General features: G+C 47.1%; 1 protein-coding gene across 1 annotated transcript in view; it reads left to right on the forward strand.

Annotated features, from left to right (window-relative positions):
• unc5a (unc-5 netrin receptor A) overlaps positions 1 to 20,905 on the forward strand; it is a 717,175-nt gene that overhangs the window by 679,429 nt on the left and 16,841 nt on the right. Inside the window, exon 14 of the mRNA XM_038795643.1 lies at positions 860 to 1,024. Coding sequence (XP_038651571.1) covers positions 860 to 1,024 — 165 coding nt within the window. The remainder of the gene's footprint in view (positions 1 to 859; positions 1,025 to 20,905) is intronic.

Below are 20,905 nucleotides of genomic sequence, written 5' to 3' on the forward strand. Positions count from 1 at the left end.
TGAACAATCTACTTTTTCCATTTACGATGCCTGAATTGAGTTATTATTTGTCCTTTCATTCTGTTATATTTAATCTTTTTCAAATGACTGAAAATGACATTTTTGCCCAGAAAATGAAATTTCTGTGTATTCACCAAAGTAGTCTTTAAAATGCTTCTATTTTTAAAAATCATCAAAAATATATGCTGAATTTCTGAATGCCATGAGCATATCTTGAAGCAAGAACAAATTAACTTTAGCTTGAAACAAATAGTAATAGATCAGAAAAGTAGGTTCTATTTAAAATGTTTACTCGCTGGCCTCTAAAGTAATTTGGATTTCCGAGAGATTCAGTGGCCGGAGCTTCCTCCATGTTCATATGCTTCAGTGACTCTGAGGAAAGCTCCCTTAGATTGAGCCCATTGTTCTGCACTGGAAAGCTTTGGAACCAGATTCAATAGAAGCCTTCAAAAGGGAGTTGGATAAATACTTGAAGGAGGAAAGAAAATCCAGAGATATGGGGAAAGAATATGGGGAAATAACATTGAAAGAGCTGGCAGAGACTCGAAAGATCAAATGGCCTCCTTCCATACTTTACTATTCATATGATCATAGAATCATAGAATTTACAGTGCAGTAGGCCATTCGGCCCATCGAGTCTGCACCGCCCTTGGAAAGAGCACCTATTCCCGTAGCCCAGTAATTCCATGATTCCATGATTGTACTTGGATTGTTGAATAATAAATATTTCTATGTTTATTTATTTATGGGCGTCACTAACTGGACCAACATTTATTGTCCATTCCCAATTGCACTTGATAATGGCAATTGCTAACTAAACTCAAAGAGTAATACCTGCCTTACTTCATTTTTCATTTAGGAAATTCCATTTTATCACATTTGGAATGGCTGTCAAAGAAACCTGCATTGCACCTTCACTCTGGAACGGTACAGTCTGTCCACTACTGAACTTAATGGTAAAATATGGGTTTGGCAAGTTGAAGGAGAAGGACAAAGCTTTCATATTCATTTCAATTTTCTGAAGGTAAGACATGGTGAAATAATTTCATTGCATGAAACAGATCCATACAGCTTAGTGCAAATTTGCTGATTGAAAAATATTTCTTTACCTGTGAAACATAATGGCAAGGCTTGGATTTTATATTCTCATCCTGGTTTATTTTTACATTATCTCCTTGCTGTGATTAACTTTGACTTTTTTGTGCCATGTTAATATTTTAGTGGAGTAAAATGGAATAAACTAGAACAAGACACAGGAATAGCTTTACAGTTAGCAGCAGAAAGGGATGAGTGGACGAATGTGAAAACACTTATATTATATACCACTCCTGGGAGCAAAGGAAGATGGGTCATGAACAGAATTTCTTCCTATCACCCAATATATTGCTAAATGTGGACACCAAGTTGCTGGCAAAGATCCTGGCCTCGCGAACTGAAGACTTTGTGCCGGGGGTGATAGGTGAAGATCAGACAGGGTTGGTAAAGAGGGGGCAATTGTCGGCGAATGTTAGGAGACTACTAAACGTGATAATGATGCCCACAGAGGGACAGAACGTGCAAGTGGCAGTAGGAATGGATGCGGAGAAGGATTTTGATCTGGTGGTATGGAAGTATTTGTGGGAAGTGTTAGGGTGGTTCAGGTTCGGTCAGGTGTTTGTAAACTGGGTCCGATTGTTGTATAGCGTTCTGGTAGTGAGCGTGCGGACAAATTAGGTGAGCATGGGTACTTTGGGCTACACTGTAGAATAAGACAGGGGTGTCCACTTTCCCCGTTGCTTTTTTGCCTTGGCAATAGAGCCATTGGCAATAGTGCTTAGAGTGTCAAGGAGTTGGAGAGGAATTGTGCGAGGTGGGGTGTCGAGCACAGGGTCTCGCTAGGTGCGGATGGCCTATTGCTTTATATCTCAGACCCACTGGGAGGCATCAGGGGACTTATGAGTATTTTGGAGGAGTTTAGCCAGTTTTCTGGATATAAGCTAAACATGGGGAAGAGTGAAGTGTTCGATCGAGGCCAGGGGGCAGGAGAGGAGGTTGGGTGAGTTGCCGTTTCGGGTGGTGGGAGCGAGCTTCAGATATTTGGGTATCCAGGTGGTGCGGGAATGGGAGCAGCTGCACAAGTTGAACTTGGCACGGTTGGTGGGACAGATGAGGGGGATTTCAAGAGGTTAGGCCAAGCTGCTGCTAACGCTGGCCGGATGGATGCAGACAGGGAAGATGACAGTGCTGCCGAGGCTCTTATTTGTCTTTCAGAGCCTCCCGATCTTCGTCCCAAAATCATTCTTCAGGAAAGCTAATACTTTGCTCTTGGGGTTTGTGTGTGTGGTGAAAACAACATAGGTTAAGAAGGTGCTGTTGGAACGGGGCAAGGGAGGGGTGAGCTGGCCTTGCCAATATATAATGAATTATTATTGGGCAGTGAACATTGCTATGATAAGGAAGTGGGTAGTGGAGGAGGAGTCGGCGTGGGGTGGATGGAGGTGACCTCAAGCAGGGATACGAGTTCAGGGGCATTGTTGACAGCGCCTCTGCCATTCTCACCGGCCAAGTACGTCACGAGCTCTATGGTAGTGGCGGCATTGCATGTGTGGGGTAATGGCTGTTACATCTGTGGTAAGAAGGTGCCTCGGCGTGGACACTGATTTGCGGCAATCACAGATTTGCACCGGGGGGCTTGGATGCGAGCTTTAGGGGGTAGCGAGAGGCAGGGACCGAGCAATTTGGGGACCTGTTTGGGGGGGGCAGCTTTGCGAGTTTAGAGGACCTGGAGGAGGAATATGAGCCGCCCAGTGGGAATGTGTTCAGATATTTACAGGTCCTGATCTTTATGAGGAAGCAGATGCCATTGTTTCCTGATTTACCGCCCTTGGGAGTGCAGAATAAGGTGTTATTGAGGAAAGGAGTGGGGAAGGGCAAGGAGTCCGAGATCTGAAAGGAGCTAATGGACTGGGAGGGAGCCCGATAGGGGACATTAAGCACAAATGTGAGGAGGAACTGGGGGTGAAATGGAGGCTGGGTTGTGGGAGGAGGCTCTGAGCAGGGTGAAAGCGTCCTCGTTGTGTGCAAGGCTCAGCCTTATCCAGTCTAAGGTAGTTCTTCGGACGAACATGACAGTGGCTAGGATGAGCAGGTTCTTTGAAGGGGTGTAGGATGGGTGTGGACGGTGCACCACTGGCCTGCGAACTATGTTCACATGTTTTGGGGTTGTCCGAAACTTAAGGGGTTCTGGTGTGTCGGACGACCCGGGAGTCCACGGGGCGAGAGAGGCCGATGTTCTGGTCTTTGCCTCCCTGGCAGCCCGGAGATGGATTTTGCTGGAGTGGAGGGACTCGGAGCCACCGAAACCGGGGATGTAGGTGAGTGACCTGGTGTAGTTCCTAAGATTGGAGGAAATCAAGTTTGTCTTAATAGGGTAGTCTATGGGTTTTCTGGAGATGGAAGCCGTTCAGAATTGATGTGTCGGTGGTGCGGAGGGGGGTGGGGGGGGGGGGGGGGGTGGTCCCCAAAAGCTGTATATTGTGATGATTTCTTAGAAGCAAAATAGTCAAAAAAAAATTGAATTGCATCGGTAACTTTTTTATTTTCCTGCAAATTGAATACTATTGAACTATTTGATCAGCTGGAAAGAAAATCTATCACTTCCTCCATGACTCAGTAAAATCCAAAGCTGCACAGATCAGTGGCTTGTCACAGTCTGCAATTTAGATCATTCTTGTCAAACTGTCAGTTTCCTGAGAGATTAGTTATCGGAAACGTACCAAAAATCTTTATCATTTAAAGTCATACCAGAATACTCTGTGCACCTGAACCTGCACCTGAACATCCAGTATCAAGCAAACAAATCTGCACACAATCCCAGTGATAAAACTTTTCTTCCATCATTGACAGTATGTTCACTGAGAAATCTGACCTAAATAGATGTAAATTCAAATTTACCATTTTTTCTATGGTTTCAGCCCTGCTGCTGGGCATGGTCTCAGCAGTGATCACTCCTGTGATGACTACAGTTCTTCCATGGAGATATGGAAATACAGATGTGCATGTCCTCTCTGGCTGGCTCCTGCTGTCACCAGTTGTGTGCCAACTTGTCCTTGAAGAGTGAGGGAAGTGTGTCAGTGAGTGTGGTGCAATGTGTATGGGTGATGTGTTGGTCGTCAATGAATAGCTGACAGTGTGTGCAAATCTGTTGAGAAATGTGGGTGTTAGGTTTACAACATTATGAAGTGTGTGTGAGTGAGGTGAAGCTATGAATGTTAGGTATGAGTGATAATTGATCAAAGTTATTGATAGGTGAGTGATAGAGGGTTTGGGGCATTGGCCGTGTTTAAGGCTAGTGGTACAGTTAGAGGGATCTGTCATTTGAAGCTGAATTCACTGACCTTGACCACTTGAACACATTGTGGCACTACATTCAGATACATGGGACTTGACTCCTGCCATTTAACACCACCACTCTCTGGTCTACTGCCTTCTAAATGTATGTCTGAAGGGTTTCCTGGACCCCTATGGATTCCACACTTCTCTCATTGTTTGCACTTGCTCCACAAAAGGCTTCAGTGCACCATCCAATAACCTTGAAACACATCACTGCCATGTTGTGTACTTATTTAGTCATTATCCATGCCAGTGTGTATTGTACAAGCACTGCTACCCCCTGCTCTAGCCACAGCTTAGCCCCTTGTTAAGAGATTGTGGTTAAATCAGGCCAGTTTGCTTTAGCTTCTTCTGGGCTCCCTGCTTAGGCATACAGCTACATGATGCAGGTAGTTCTGGCTTCAAACCAGAATCAAGAAGGATGTAGTTGGTAGACTGCCTGCATCACATTGAATGTAGACAGGGTAATCGCTCATTGTGAGCCCTGCACCCATTTTCAGAGCCTGTCGAATTTAGCCCCGGTGATTTTTAAATAACACTCCAGGACAGTTTCTCCATTTCATTTTGGTAACCAAGCAGATCAAATTTGTGAAATATAGGACTTAAAGTTATCTCCAGCTGAATCTTATTATACTGTGCAAATAAAATTAAAATGGATACACAGGAGCAATAATTTCTATATTTTATGTTAAAAATTAATCCTTTCATTATATTTTTCCAGGAACACATTGTACAAATATTAAAAATTATTCTCAATTATTGGAACACTTGAATTATAAAAATAGCACATGTTAAGTTCAACTAATAGACTATTTGATAGGAGCATTGTCTGCTGTGAAACAAATAGATAGCTATTCCCTAGATGGAATTTCCCATGCTGATCTCGGCCAAGGTCTTAATAGCGAAGTGTCAGGTAATGTTTCCTCTAATTTCCCTTTGTATGTAGCCTGCTTGTTGACTATTTGTGTGCACAGCTTAAGAGACTGCTGTTCATTCTGTTTGTCCCCTGCACAGAAAGTTCTGGATTGCTGCAATGGGTGTGCATTCATCCAGCTAAGAAGAAACATTGGGAACAAATGGCTTCCGTGTCGCTGCCTAGTGTAGGTCAAACTGAGATAAGCTATACAATGCGTATGTGTACACGCATGGGCACTAGATTGGCACATGCCCAGGCTTGAATGTGATGCTGCCCTCCCACGATCAAAGAGCCTGTGGACAATAATTTTCTCAGGTCGTGCATGAGTAGTGACCATTTGAGCCAGGTACTGGAGGGTAACTAGTACCTGTGGAGTTGGCTTAGTGTTTTTAGGAGAGGAGAGAAAATTGGATCAATAATGTTTCAGTATGATTGTTTTCTGTGGACGATATTGAGCAACATTACATTATTTGTTGTTTTACTTCAAATCATTATTGTCTAGCGAACTTAAAAATTGACACATAATGGTTCCTGGTGTCACCTCGATAAAAATGTTGATGAAATAGAAGAGCAATAACCAAAATGTAATGACAAAAAAATCTAAAAATTCAAGCAGCAGGGAACTACCAGAAAGAAATAATCCAAGTTTGCATTTTTTTTTAAATACATGTACATTATTGTTAGGGGGCTCTTCAGCTTGGATGGTGATTAAATTATTGAAGCTTTGATGTTTGCTTTGCAATTACCTTATCAGCTCTTGTCTGGGCACTAACAGAAAATGTTTTTCTGCATTCCCTGGATCAGGTGGAGCAATTGCTTGCAAATTCAATGTGATGATTAATTAATCAGGTGCACTATTATGTTTTTCGTCAATATGTGAATATCAAAAACTGACATTTTCACAATAGCTATGGAAATATTTTAAAAAGTTATTCAATCACAACATGAGGGGGCCAAATCAGAGTAAACTGACTTGGGAGGAAGAATGGTGGCATAGGCTATTTTTAAAATTGGATTGGATTGGATTTGTTTATTGTCACGTGTACCGAGGTACAGTGAAAAGTATTTTTCTGCAAGCAGCTCAACAGATTATTCAGTACATGGAAGAAAAGGGAATTAAACAAAATTCAAGAAAATACATGAGAATACATAACAGGGCAACACAAGATATACAATGTAACTACATAAGCATTGGCATCGGTTGAAGCATACAGGGTGTAGTGTTAATGAGGTCAGTCAGTAAGAGGGCCATTTAGGAGTCTGGTGACAGTGGGGAAGAAGCTGTTTTTGAGTCTGTTCGTGCGTGTTCTCAGACTTCTGAATCTCCTGCCCGATGGAAGAAGTTGGAAAAGTGAGTAAGCCGGGTGGGAGGGATCCTTGATTATGCTGCCCGCTTTCCCCCGGCAGCGGGAGGTGTAGATGGAATCAATGGATGGGAGGCAGGTTTGTGTGATGGACTGGGCGGTATTCACGACTCTCTGAAGTTTCTTGCGGTCCTGGGCCGAGCAGTTGCCATACCAGGCTGTGATGCAGCCCGATAGGATGCTTTCTATAGTGCATCTGTAAAAGTTGGTAAGGGTTAATGTGGACATGCCGAATTTCCTTAGTTTCCTGAGGAAGTATAGGCGCTGTTGTGCTTTCTTGGTGATAGCGTCGACGTGAGTGGGCCAGGATAGATTTTTGGTGATGTGCACCCCTAGGAATTTGAAACTGCTAACCATCTCCACCTCGGCTCCGTTGATGCTGACAGGGGTGTGTACAGTACTTTGCTTCCTAAAGTCGATGACCAGCTCTTTAGTTTTGCTGGCATTGAGGGAGAGATTGTTGTCGTTACACCACTCCACTAGGTTCTCTATCTCCCTCCTGTATTCGAACTCGTCGTTATTCGAGAACCGGCCCACTATGGTCGTATCGTCAGCAAACTTGTAGATGGAATTGGAACCAAGTTTTGCCATGCAGTTGTGTGTGTACAGGGAGTAGAGTAGGGGGCTAAGTACGCAGCCTTGCGGGGCACCGGTATTGAGGACTATTATGGAGGAGGTGTTGGTGTTCATTCTTACTGACTGTGGTCTGTTGGTCAGAAAGTCAAGGATCCAGTTGCAGAGTGGAGAGCCAAGTCCTAGGTTTTGGAGCTTTAATATGAGCTTGGCTGGGATTATGGTGTCGAAACGGAGCTGTAGTCAATAAATAGGAGTCTGATGTAGGAGTCCTTGTTTTCGAGATGCTCTAGGGATGAGTGTAGGGCCAGGGAAATGGCGTCTGATGTGGACCGGTTGTGACGGTATGCGAATTGAAGTGGGTCAAGGCGTTCCGGGAGTATGGAGGTGATGCGCTTCATGATCAGCCTCTCGAAGCACTTCATTACAACTGACGTCAGGGCCACCGGGTGGTTGTCATTGAAGCATGTTGCCTGGTTCTTCTTTGGTACCGGTATGATGGTGGTCTTCTTGAAGCAGGTGGGGACCTCGGAGTGGAGTCGGGATAGGTTAAAGATGTCTGTGAATACCTCTGCCAGCTGGTATGCGCAGGCTCCGAGTGCACGACCAGGGATCCCGTCTGGGCCCATCGCCTTCCGTGGGTTCACTTTCAGGAAGGCCGATCTGACTTCGGAAACTGTGATGGTGGGTATGGGTGAATTATTGGCTGCTGGGGCACTCGACAGCGGATTGTTGGTTGCCTGCTCAAACCGAGCATAGAATGCATTAAGTTCATCGGGGAGGGGTGCGCTGCTGCCAGAGATACTGCTCGGCTTCGCTTTGTAGCCCGTTATGTTATTTAGTCCTTGCCACAACCGCCGAGAGTCTGTCTGTGACTCTAGCTTAGTTTGATATTCTCTCTTGGCATCTCGGATGGCTTTGCGGAGGTTGTACCTGGATTTCTTGTATAGGTCAGGGTCGTCTGCCTTGAACGCCTCAGATCTGTCCTTCAGTAGGGAGTCAATCTCGCAGTTGAGCCATGGTTTCCAGTTGGGGAATGTACGTACTGCTTTCTATGGCACGCAGTCGTCCACACATTTCCTGATGAAGTCTGTGACGGTGGTGACATACTCATTTAAGTTAGTCGCTGAGTTCTTAAATATGGACCAATCCACTGTCTCTAAGCAGTCACGTAAGAGCTCTTCTGTCTCCTCGGACCAGCACTGCACAACCTTCTTAGCTGGATTCTCCCGCTTGAGTTTCTGCTTGTAATCTGGGAGAAGGAGCACAGTCTGATTTCCCAAAGTGCGGTCGGGGGATGGAATGGTCGGCGCCCTTGATTTTTGAGTGGCAGTGGTCAAGAGTGTTGTCGCCCCTGGTGGGACAGGAGATATGCTGGTGGAATTTTGGCAGTACACTCTTGAGGTTGGCTTTGTTGAAGTCTCCGGCCACAATGAACAAGGCCTCCGGGTGTTCTGTTTCATAGTTGTTTATGACTGTGTTCAGTTCATCCAGCGCCTTCCTCACTTCTGCCTGGGGTGGGATGTAGACCGCTGTGATAATGGCTGAAGTGAACTCACGTGGAAGATAGTATGGGCGGCACTTTACGGCCAAGTATTCCAGGTCTGGGGAGCAGTAGGTCGCCAGGGTCACCACATCCAAGCACCAGGAGGAGTTGATGAGGAGGCAAACCCCTCCACCCTTCGCTTTGCCTGAAGATGCCGTGCGGTCCTAATGGGAAAAGCCTTAGGAAATCAAAAGCCCAAAGAGGCTTAGGAGTCCCAGTTTAAGGTTATCTTAAGGTTAACATGCAGGTTCAGGGGCGTCACGGTAGCGTAGTGGTTAGCACTGCGCCCAGGACCCAGATTCGATCTCGGCACCGGGTCACTGTTTATGTGGAGTTTGCGCATTCCCTCGTGCCTGCATGGGTCTCGTCCCTACAACCCAAAGATGTGCAGGCTAGTTGGATTGGCCATGATAAATTGCCCCTTAATTGGAAGAAAAAAAGAATTGGTCCTTGAAATTAAAAAAAACATGCAAGGTCAGTCAGCAGTTACGAAGGCAAATGCAATGTTCGCATTCATGTCGAAAGGGCTAGATTACAAGAGAAGGGATGTACTTCTGAGGGTGCATAAGGCTCTGGTCAGACACCATTTGGAATATTGTGAGCATTTTGGGCCCATATCTAAGGAAGGATATGCTGGCCTTGGAGAGGTTCCAGAGGAGCTTCACAAGAATGATCCCCGGAATTAAGGACTTGTCATATGAGAAGCTCATATGTTGAGGACTCTGGGTCTGTACTCATTGGAGTTTAGAAGAATGTTGCGGGAATCTTATTGAAATTTATGGGATACTGAGAGGCGTAGATAAGAGTGGACGTGAAAATTTACAGGATACTGAGAGGCGTAAATAGAGTTGACGTGGTGAGGATTTTTCCACTGCTACGAAAAACTAGAATCTGAGGTCACAGCCTCAGACTAAAGGGACGATCTTGTAAAACTGAGATGAGGAGGAATTTCTTCAGACAGAGGCTGGTGAATCTGTGGAACACTTTGCCGCAGAAGGCTGTGGAGGCCAAATCACTGAGTGTCTTCAAGACAGAGATAGATAGGTTCTTGATTAATAAGGGGATCGGGAGTTATGGGGAGAAGGCAGGAGAATGGGGATGAGAAACCTATCAGTTATTATTGAATGGTGGAGCAGACTCGATGGATTCTGTCCTTATGTCTTATGGTCTTATAGAATGCTATATCTTGTTTAGCTCCTGATAAAATATTTTTTTAATACAAATTTAGAGTACCCAATTCATTTTTCCAATTAAGGGGCAATTTAGCGTGGCCAATCCACCTAGCATGCACATCTTTTTGGGTTGTGGGGACGAAAGCCATGCAGACATGGGGAGAATGGACAAGGGCAGATACTGTTCTGCTAAGACAAAGATCAGAAAACCTCCCGCCTGGGAGTCACTTACCAGACCATTTCCATCTGGTTTGGAGAAAGGTACCATCCTATACAATTGACAGTAACAAGGAACCTGGATACAGCAAGACCTAACTTAAACTCTGATAATTTCACCACAGCATGGAAGATCCCGCGGGAGGTTGCTGAATGGGCCATTGATTTTCAACCACCTTGCTTTGTGTACAGAAGATGGATTATTTGAACTAATTTGTTTTATTAATATACCCGATTAGCAAGTGAGTTCTTAAATATTTCAGTCAGGTAACTTGGCCTTGAGCACAAAAATATTTATTTTGCGCAATGACAAAGGCAGAAAGTGATTTTTTGTATTCCCTTAAGGAAACAGCAGATGATTTCTCCAAGGTCTCAGATTACTTCCAGACAATTTGGCTGTAATTTGACCAAAGACTCGTGCCAACAAAAAAATATTGTGAAGTGTTTCATGTCCTTCATAGCTGCCAGCAAAGCTGTGTTTCCTATCCCCACCCCTGTTTAAGGTGGAAGTTTTCTTACATTTAAAAAAAATGTCAGGAGAGAGAAAAGGTTTTTTAAAAATCAATTCTGGATTGATTTATTTCTGCATGTGTGGGTGTTCTTTAAAATTAAAATTGATGTATTTTTATGATCATGTCAAATGTAAAATTTTGTCGAACTATAGGATTGAGAGAGTTGGGCTCGTTACCAGTTGAAAGTCGAGATCAATGAACCCACCATGTGGTTAAACAGTCTGTCTGTCTCAGTTCAGAGCTCTTGCCAGCTTATCTAGACTCAGAGGCCCATAGCACAGAAAAGGCCCTTCGGCCCATTGAGTTTGTGCTGGTCAAAACCAACCACCTAACTATTCCAATCCCATTTTCCAGCACTTGACCCATAACCTTGTATGCCTTGGGATCGCAAGTGCACATCTAAATATTTCTTAAATGTTATGAAGGTCTCTACCTCTGCCGCCCTTTCAGGCAGCAAATTCCAGACTCCCACCACCATCTGGGTGAAAAAGATTTTTTTCACATCCCCTCTAAACCTCCTGACCCTCACCTTAAATCAGTGCCCCCTGGTCATTGATCACTCCACCAAGGGGAACGTTTTTTCCTGTCTTATCTATCTAAGCCCTTCATAGTTTGCTACATCTCATTCATATGCCCTCAGTCACCTCATTCCAAAAAAAATAACCCCAATCTATCCAATCTCTCTTCATAACTAAAACATTCCAGCCAAGGCAACATCCTGGTAAATCCCCTCTGCACCCATGCCACTGTTATCACATCCCTCCTATATTGTGGATTCCAAAAGTGGACACAATCTCTAGCTCTGGCCGAACCAACATTTTATACTGTTCCAGCATAACCTCTTAAACTCTATGTCTCAGCTAATAAAGGCAAGAATACCATATCCTGCCTTAACCACTTCATCCATCTGCCCTGCTACCTTAAGGGACATGCACACCAAGCTCCCATTGATCATTGATGCTTCCCAGGGTCTTGTCTTTCAGCATGTATTCCATTGTCTTGTTTGTCCTGCCCAAGTGGATCACCTCACACTTCTCAAGATTGAATTCCATTTGCCACTGACCAACCCATCTGGCCAGCTTGTCTATATCCTCCTGTAACCTAAAGCTATCCTCCACACTATTTATCACCCCACAGACTCGCTGATCAGCCCTCCTACAGTCAAGTCTAACTCATTTATATAAGGCACAAACAGAAAGGGCCCCGACACTGAATCCTGCGGGACCCTACTGACGCAGATGTCCATAAGAACATAAGAACATAAGAACTAGGAGCAGGAGTAGGCCATCTGGCCCCTCGAGCCTGCTCCGCCATTCAGTTAGATCATGGCTGATCTTTTGTGGACTCAGCTCCACTTTCCGGCCCGAACACCATAACCCTTAATCCCTTTATTCTTCAAAAAACTATCTATCTTTACCTTAAAAACATGTAATGAAGGAGCCTCAACTGCTTCACTGGGCAAGGAATTCCATAGATTCACAACCCTTTGGGTGAAGAAGTTCCTCCTAAACTCAGTCCTAAATCTACTTCCCCTTATTTTGAGGCTATGCCCCCTAGTTCTGCTGTCACCCGCCAGTGGAAACAACCTGCCCGCATCTATCCTATCTATTCCCTTCATAATTTTAAATGTTTCTATAAGATCCCCCCTCATCCTTCTAAATTCCAACGAGTACAGTCCCAGTCTACTCAACCTCTCCTAATAATCCAACCCCTTCAGCTCTGGGATTAACCTAGTGAATCTCCTCTGCACACCCTCCAGCGCCAGTACGTCCTTTCTCAAGTAAGGAGACCAAAACTGAACACAATACTCCAGGTGTGGCCGCACTAACACCTTATACAATTGCAACATAACCTCCCTAGTCTTAAACTCCATCCCTCTAGCAATGAAGGACAAAATTCCATTTGCCTTCTTAATCACCTGTTGCACTTGTAAACCAACTTTCTGTGACTCATGCACTAGCACACCCAAGTCTCTCTGAACAGCGGCATGCTTTAATATTTTATCGTTTAAATAATAATCCCGTTTGCTGTTATTCCTACCAAAATGGATAACCTCACATTTGTCAACATTGTATTCCATCTGCCAGACCAAAGCCCATTCACTTAACCTACCCAAATCCCTCTGCAGACTTCCAGTATCCTCTGCACTTTTTGCTTTACCACTCATCTTAGTGTCATCTGCAAACTTGGACACATTGCCCTTGGTCCCCAACTCCAAATCATCTATGTAAATTGTGAATAATTGTGGGCCCAACACGGATCCCTGAGGGACACCACTAGCTACTGATTGCCAACCAGAGAAACACCCATTTATCCCAACTCTTTGCTTTCTATTAATTAACCAATCCTCTATCCATGCTACTACTTTACCCTTAATGCCATGCATCTTTATCTTATGCAGCAACCTTTTGTGTGGCACCTTGTCAAAGGCTTTCTGGAAATCCAGATATACCACATCCATCGGCTCCCCGTTATCTACTGCACTGGTAATGTCCTCAAAAAATTCCACTAAATTAGTTAGGCATGACCTGCCTTTTACGAACCCATGCTGCGTCTGCCCAATGGGACAATTTCTATCCAGATGCCTCGCAATTTCTTCCTTGATGATAGATTCAGATAAACACCCATCGACCATCACCCTCTGCTTCCTGCTGCAGGCCGGTACAGGAATTGAACCCGCGCTGCTGGCCTTGTTCTACATTACAAGCCAGCTGTTTAGCCCACTATGCTAAACCAGCCCCTATCTTACCTTCGCTATCAGTCTCCCGTTTGGAACCTTATCAAAAGCCTTACTCTAGTCCAAGTAGACGATATCAAATGCATTGCCCTCATCTATACACTTGGTTGCCTCTTTGAAAAATTCAATCACTGTGGTCAAGCATGACCTCCCCTCAACAAAACTATGCTGACGATTCTTGATTAATCTCTGCCTCTCCAAATGCAGATTAATTCTGTGCCTCAGAATTGCTTCCAACAGTTTCCCCACCACTGAGGTTAGACTGACTGGCCTATAAATGCGAGAGTAGCCTGGTCAGTGCAAGACGGAAAAGGACTGAGAGTGGAATCTTTGAAGTCCATCTGGAGTGGGAAGCTTGAAGGGCAGGGGAACTTAATTTAGCGGAAAGCCAAAAATCAGTTTGCCAACAGCAGGAAGAACTTTTGCAATTAAGATATTAGAACTTTAGGGGTGAGCCAAGCTTCCCAACGGTTAGTGTTGGAAAGCCTTTCTGCATGCATTTACATGTGATGCATGCTCATCAACAGGCCACTTTGGCAGAATTAAATGCCTCCTCCAAATTAACCTCTCCATGAGCAAGGAATGCATTCTTTCAGATTCACAATGACATATCAGTGGCACGCATCCAGCATGGTAGACTCCTTTTGGACTTTGGAGTGAGGAGCCAGTGCTTTGTCTTTCTTGCAGTCTGCATATAAATGTCAGCCTCTTGATTGAGATTAGGCGCTGATAAGTCAAGATCTGGTTAGGTCTCGCGAGGCGTAATGGGCGTCGGAAATCCTGGGGATCTATAGATCCCGTCCCACTTCGATTCCAGAGGGACATGGCTGGAAGATCGTGCCCAAATCGTGGGACTTTTTAGAGAGAGACTCCCTAAATTCCAAAAAATTGAATGAGTGTGGGTGAATACAGATCTGGATCGCGACCAAACACCCTGCGGGAAGCATCCCTCGATACCCGACAATATGAGACATAGGATGCGATTCAGTGGCCTCATTGCGCTCGAGCGAGAGCGTGACAAGGCCGTTAAATAGTGGGAGAGGCCAAAAATGAGAACTACGGCAGGCACCAAACCATTCAGGGTGCAACCGGCCTGCTCCCGTAGGCAAAATCAGGATTGTGCATTAGCGCGGTGAGAAACCAGTAATCACCACTGAAGACCTATTTATTACCTTGTGTTGCCCTATTATGTATTTTCTTTTATTTCCTTTTCTTTTCATGTACTTAATGATCTGTTGAGCTGCTCACAGAAAAATACTTTTCACTGTATCTCGGTACACGTGACAATAAACAAATCCAATTTTAATACAATTAACAGAGTGACCCCATATCCAATGGCTTCCCATAATGAAGCCACCTCCCCAGCATACGGGCGCTGATTAATATTCCTTTTTACAAAAGTGAACCTGGCAGATGGGCTGCTGCGGGGACCTGATTAGGTGAGTAGCCATCTTTGTTCACAGGCAAAGAGCCTGGTGGCACTGGGCTTGCTGCCCCTCTGCTCCGTAGGGGAGGGGGGGGGGGGTCCAGCCTTGGTTGGTGTGGGCTGCCATGGGGGGTGGGGGAGTCCCTGATGGGAGGTGGAATTTCGATCACGTCCGGCAGCACCATGCCAATTTCTGGATCATTCTGAGGCAACCCTCATCCCTGCCTGTCTGCCCCATTGACAAGCCATAACTCCCATCGACAGCGGATGCCTCTGGCCGTGCAGCCGAAGGCTATTGCAAATAGGGAATTGGCAATTATGGTTAAGTGAACACTTCACACATCCCAAATGGATTCCCATGGTAGGCATGCCATGAAATATGTTATTGCCTGGCATCCCAATCAGACCGTGATGCCTGGACACTGTGGGAGGCAACACCACAGACGCAGCAGCCAACATTCAAACACCCATGGATAGGCCCAGGCCTGGGCACATGTTTGTGGCTGGAAGATGAGTGAGTGCGATGCAGAGGAGACCTGCGCCCGGTTCAGGTAACGTTATATGCGGGTGCGTGGGATACGGGGTCTGGTAAGCAGGGGACCCGCTGCAACCGGGTGTGTGTGGGCAGAGCATGCTGAGCTGGGGGAGAGGGGAGGATCAATGGGAGAATGGAGGGTCCTGAAGTGCAAGACATCGCTGTTTGCCTTACAGATATTGAATGGTGTGGGCAATGTTTTGGACCACGCTGAACTTGCCCAGTGGTGCTGCTGGCAGGTCGGGTGGCCTGATGCCAGAGAAGGCAGCAGCAGCATTTCCAGAGATTCAAGGTGGCGGCCATGTGCAGGGCCCAGCCTCACACCTTGCAGACCAAGCCACCGCCCATCAGGCCAGGGAGGGACCCAGAGGAGAAAGCCTGTGACAGCCGAGGGTGTACGAGCGTTGTTGGTCTTTCAAGCAGGTGACGGAGAGTGCGTGCCGCAGGAGGTTCCATCCACCTCAACAAGGAAATGGTGCAGCGGCTGTGCATGCCCTCACGGACTTTTCTTTTATAAATTTAGAGCAACCAATTATTTTTTTTCCAATTAAGGGGCAATTTTAGCGTGGTCAATCCACCTAACCGGCACGTCTTTGGGTTGTGGGGGTGAAACCCACATAGACACGGTGAGTCTGTGCAAACTTCACACAGACAGTGACCCAGGGCGGGATCAAAACCATGTCCTCAGCACCATAGGCAACAGCGCTAACCACCATGCCGCCCCTGCCCTCGCGGACTTGGCACCATGTGGAGGAGAAGGACACCTGGTCTCGGTAGCCTTCAAGGTCAGTGCAGCCCTAAACTTTTGTGTCTCAATATCATTCCAGAGCTTAAGCGGGGAACTGTCTGGCATCTCTCAGGCTGCAGACCACAGGTGCATTTGACAGGTCACGGGTGCCCTGTTTGCCTGGGCAGAAAATTATATCGACTTTTACAATGGACCAAGCACAACAAGATGCCCGGGCAGCAAGATTCTCTGCCATATCTGGGATTCCCCAGGTCCAGGGGTTGATAGACTGCACGCATGTCGCCTTGCGCTCACCAGGCCAACTGGGAGTGTCCTACATCAACAGGAAGGGGTTCCACTCCCTGAGGATCCAGCTTGTGTGTGACCACCACATGAAGATCATGCATGTGTCTGCACGATTCCTGGGGAGTATCCATGACAGCTTCATCCTGGGACGGACAGACATCTGCAGCCTCTTCAAGGACTACCCCAGGATGGCTGGTTGGCTCTTGGTGGATATGGGGTACCCACTTTGGAACTGGCTAATGACGCCAGTATAGAGGCCAGTGACCGATGCGGAGACCTGATACAACGAGGCACAAACGGCCACCCGGTCTGTCACTGAGCACTGCATCGGTCTGCTCAAAATGTGGTTCCGATGCTTCGACTGCTCTGGTGGTGCCCGCTTGTGCATCCCCTCTAGAGTCGCTCATTTTGTGAACGTCTGCCGACTCCTCCACAAATTGGCACAGCAGCGGGGTGGCGTGCCGAATGTGGAGGAGGAGGAACATGTGGCCACCTCCGAGCAGGAAGACAATGACGTGGACGAGGAGGAGGTGCCGGACCAGCAGGGGCTGGAGGACGATTCCTGGGAGCAACCTGAGGGCCAGGTAGATGCTGGAGGACAAGCAGCAACAGCGAGTGTCCGGCAAGCCCAGAGGGTCAGGGGCCCTCATCGTCACCCACTACACTTAGGACATGGCCTAGTCCATCATTGCTACCCCTTCCCCCCTCCCCCCAATTCCCACCCTCCTAAGGTTTGTCCAGGGTGCTGGGAATGTATTTCACCTAATGCAAGAGCTGTCTGTACTGTCTGTATAATGATGTGACCCACGATCTGGAAGTGATGATACGGGCTACTTCCAGATACTATACTGGAACCCCGGTGGGCTCTGCCTCTGGCTCCGTCCTCACCGGGGCCATATATAGTCCGGCTACCTGTGGGTGGCACTCATTTGTACAGCCAACTCTGGCAGGCGAGGTCATGGATATTAAAGCCTAATGTTCACTCGTTCTCATGGTCTCACAGTGAATTGACGGTATAACAGTTTCACACATAAGTGTCCACCACTACTGCACTCTCCCGATGGTGCTGCCACACTCACCGCACCACCCCATCACCCTCCTCCCATGCAACCCCTCCCTAACAACGTTCCCTCCTTACCCACTACTTATTCCCTTCCCCCCTCCCCCAGTGCCCTCTCAGTGACCTTCAATGTGCTTAGCCTTCCTTGCTCTACCGTTATATCTAGGTGTGTCGTCAGGTTGCACATTGGAGGTGGAGGCAGCCTGCTGCTTACCATGTCCCGTGGCCTTTGATTCCCCAGCTCGCTGTCTGGGGGTGGAGGGCTCCAGCGTATTTGCCGGTGGCACATGCAAAGCCAAGCTCCCTGTTCCAGGTTATGACTGCGAAACGCGGCGTTGCCAGCAGGGTGGAACTCGGGGAGCTGGTGGGCACTGTCCCCACTCCATAGGACGGGTCCCGGTTAGCACCCAGCACCCCTTCCTTGTTGGTGCCCATAGGGCCTTCAGGACAGAGGAGCAGCTGGATTGAGCCCCGGCTGCCCCTGCATCATCTGGCTCTGCTAGCCCTGGCAGCTCCCCGATTTCTGCACCATGGTGTCGACGGCGTCGGCAATGCTCCTCAGTCTCTAGGACATGCTCTGCAGAGCCTTGGCAATGTCCAACTGTGACTGGGACAAGCTCCACAGCAACTGACCATTCCCTTCTGAGAGCAGGACATGTCCTGCATTGCCTCATCAAGGTCAGCCTGGTACTGGGTCACGTCCCACCTGTCAGACAGTCTACCAAGGCCCTCAGCCATGGCGGTCACTGACTGAGCTGATGCAGACGTGAGGATGCGGCTATGATATTCAGAGGGGGAATCTCAGTGACACACTGCTAGGTCCATAACCGATTGGAGGAGTCCCAGAGGGGACAGGTGCAGGAGATGGCGCCAGCAATGTGTGGCACTGAGGTGAACATTGCTTGGGTATGGTATCTACCAGAATGGGGTGCAGGGGTGGTTCTTGTGGGGGTGAGAGGTTTCAGGGGGACGGGGGGGGGGGTGTTGGGGAGAGAGTGGTGTGGGTGGCATGGGTGACACAGTGCTCCCATGTTACGTTCGGACTGGGTGGAGATCGGGGATTTTATTTGTAGGCCTTGAAGATGGGACGCTATTTAAAAATGGCATCCCAATCTCGTGCTACAACGGGCAGTTCCTGCGAGCATGGTTCCCTGTTCTAAAAAATACAGCTATGTACAGCCTCGCCTGTGCGTACCCCGTTCATGAGTCGCGTTGACTAGCCACGTGTTTCTCGGCACTGCGAGTGCTGAGAAACATGTGGCTAAATGCGTTCGCTAGGGGACTACATTCTCTTTTGAGAAGATCGCTCCCTTAGTCTCAGAAATGGAGAATCCCGCTGTATGCCCTCCCGCCAGAGCTGGACTCTCTAGGGAGACCCTTGCTCGAGGTGTCATTTTGAGCGGGAAGCCCGATAACAAGGTCCCGCGGTGGGCCACCCCCCTCAAGGACTGCAATTCAGCCCCCCCCCCCCCAGTGCAATTCAGACCCCACCCTTGATTTTCTAGGTCACCCCTCCACCCAGTATGGGAATGACTTGACCCCCTCCCCCCCCATTGACCTAAATAAGAGACCCCCAAGAGACTACCTATCTAAAGACCCCTACACAAGCCCCCCTAAACAAGGATACCCTAACTCCACAGACACTCCAGAAAAGTGATCCCTATCGGGAAGTGCCCCATTAGAGAGACTCCTCTCAGGAAACCCCTCAAAAGTGATACCCCTGTGTGGAAGCTGGAGAGCAAAAATTACTGCTTTAGCAGCGACCGGTGCAATACACCTACTGACTCAGACACAGGAAGCACCACCTGTTAATTCCTGGAAAGGGAAAACCAGCCAGCTGGTTTTAAAGCTTTGATGACAGCTCCTGAACCACTTCAGAGTTAAGTGGTGTCACTTTCAAGCTTACCACTTCAAAATCACTCAGCCATGAAGGGACGTGATTGGAAAGTACTTAATTCTGTTTGAAGTGGCCCTGGATCTGGCAATCAAAGCTTGATGTTTATAAACATTGGTTAGAGCACTTCAGAGTTAATAAACCATGAAGGAAGATGAATAGAACAATGCTGATAGCTGGGAGTGTGTGGAAGCTGTCAATCACAGCCTATTAAAATCAATATCAAAGAGAAATGAATGAATGGCTTGCAGATTAAAGGTCTAAGGAGGTTTAAACCTAGCGGACTGGTTTTCTCTTTCCAGGAATTGACAGGTGCTGGTTCCTGTGACTGAGCCAGCAGGCGTATTGCCCAGGTCAGTGTTAAAGAAGTAATTATTTTCACTGCCTCTGTCCAGACTGCTGTCTAGCTTCTAGGCAGGGGTCTCTCTTCTTAGAGGCTTCCTGACAGGGGTCTTTCTTCTGGGCGGGCATCCTGAAAATGGGCTCTCTTCTGGGGAGCTTCCTGACAGGGGTCTCAAATTAACTTTGGGAACAACTCCCTTAAAAGGGTACCCTCTTGGTCCACCGCAAGATCCACTGCACCAGGTACACCTTTGTCAGGAATAGTAGTAATCCTCACCACGTGATTCCCGGCCTAGAGGCCCAGAGAATATGGTGCACAGCCTGTTAAGTGGATGCAAATAGATCTTAATGAACCATTTGGATCCTCCTGCTGGCACAAGGCACATACATCAATCTCGACACCAGTGGAGGTCTGGAATATTGGAAGCCGACCCCATTTTCCTCACAACGCTGAATTCTCCGCCACACTGGTAGCTCTGCTACCGGGGGTGCGAGGCAGAGAATCTAGTCCATAATGTCCACTAAGAAACACTGACAAAAAGTCTGGAGTAAATTTTCTGCTGATGCGTTCCTGGGCCTGGTTCACGTCCTCACTTGCACTGATGAGAAACTGAATGCATGCAGCCCACGATTTCCCATTCATCAAAATGAATGGATTAAAAAAAGAAATCATTGACTCTGCCTGCATCATTTCTTGATATTTCCTGCGGGGGCAAGCAAGCAGAAAATTTACTTCTATATATATATTCAAAGCTGCAAGGAAAACTGAGTGGATGATCAGACAATGCCAAACTCCTATTCGGATACAGATTGCAGATAAATGGTATTAGAATAGTAAATCTCCGATGCACTTTTAAATTTGTGTTTATTAACGATGAGTAGAATCTTCTTACCTTGACGGATCAGTTATCGGGTCTGAGACTCAACCCTAACAGTTGCTCTTAGCCAGAGCAAACTAATTGTCATCCCACATACAAACACCCAGGCCAGTTGGGGAGGGTGGACAGGATAAAGCATCCATTTTATCAAAGGAAGGATTCCTACTTAAAGGGACCACAGCATTGGTCGTAAAATTTCAACAGCACTTCAATTTTTCAGGCCACATGGAATGGAGAGAAACTGGGGAGCGGCTGATGTTCCCCCCCTCCCCCATGCCATCCTGCCAAACCTCCCCAGATCTCTCACCCTTCCTTGGAGGTCTTGCTGTG

The sequence above is a fragment of the Scyliorhinus canicula genome, chromosome 4 (genome assembly GCF_902713615.1).
Source record: "Scyliorhinus canicula chromosome 4, sScyCan1.1, whole genome shotgun sequence".
NCBI classification, from domain to species: Eukaryota; Metazoa; Chordata; class Chondrichthyes; order Carcharhiniformes; family Scyliorhinidae; genus Scyliorhinus; species Scyliorhinus canicula.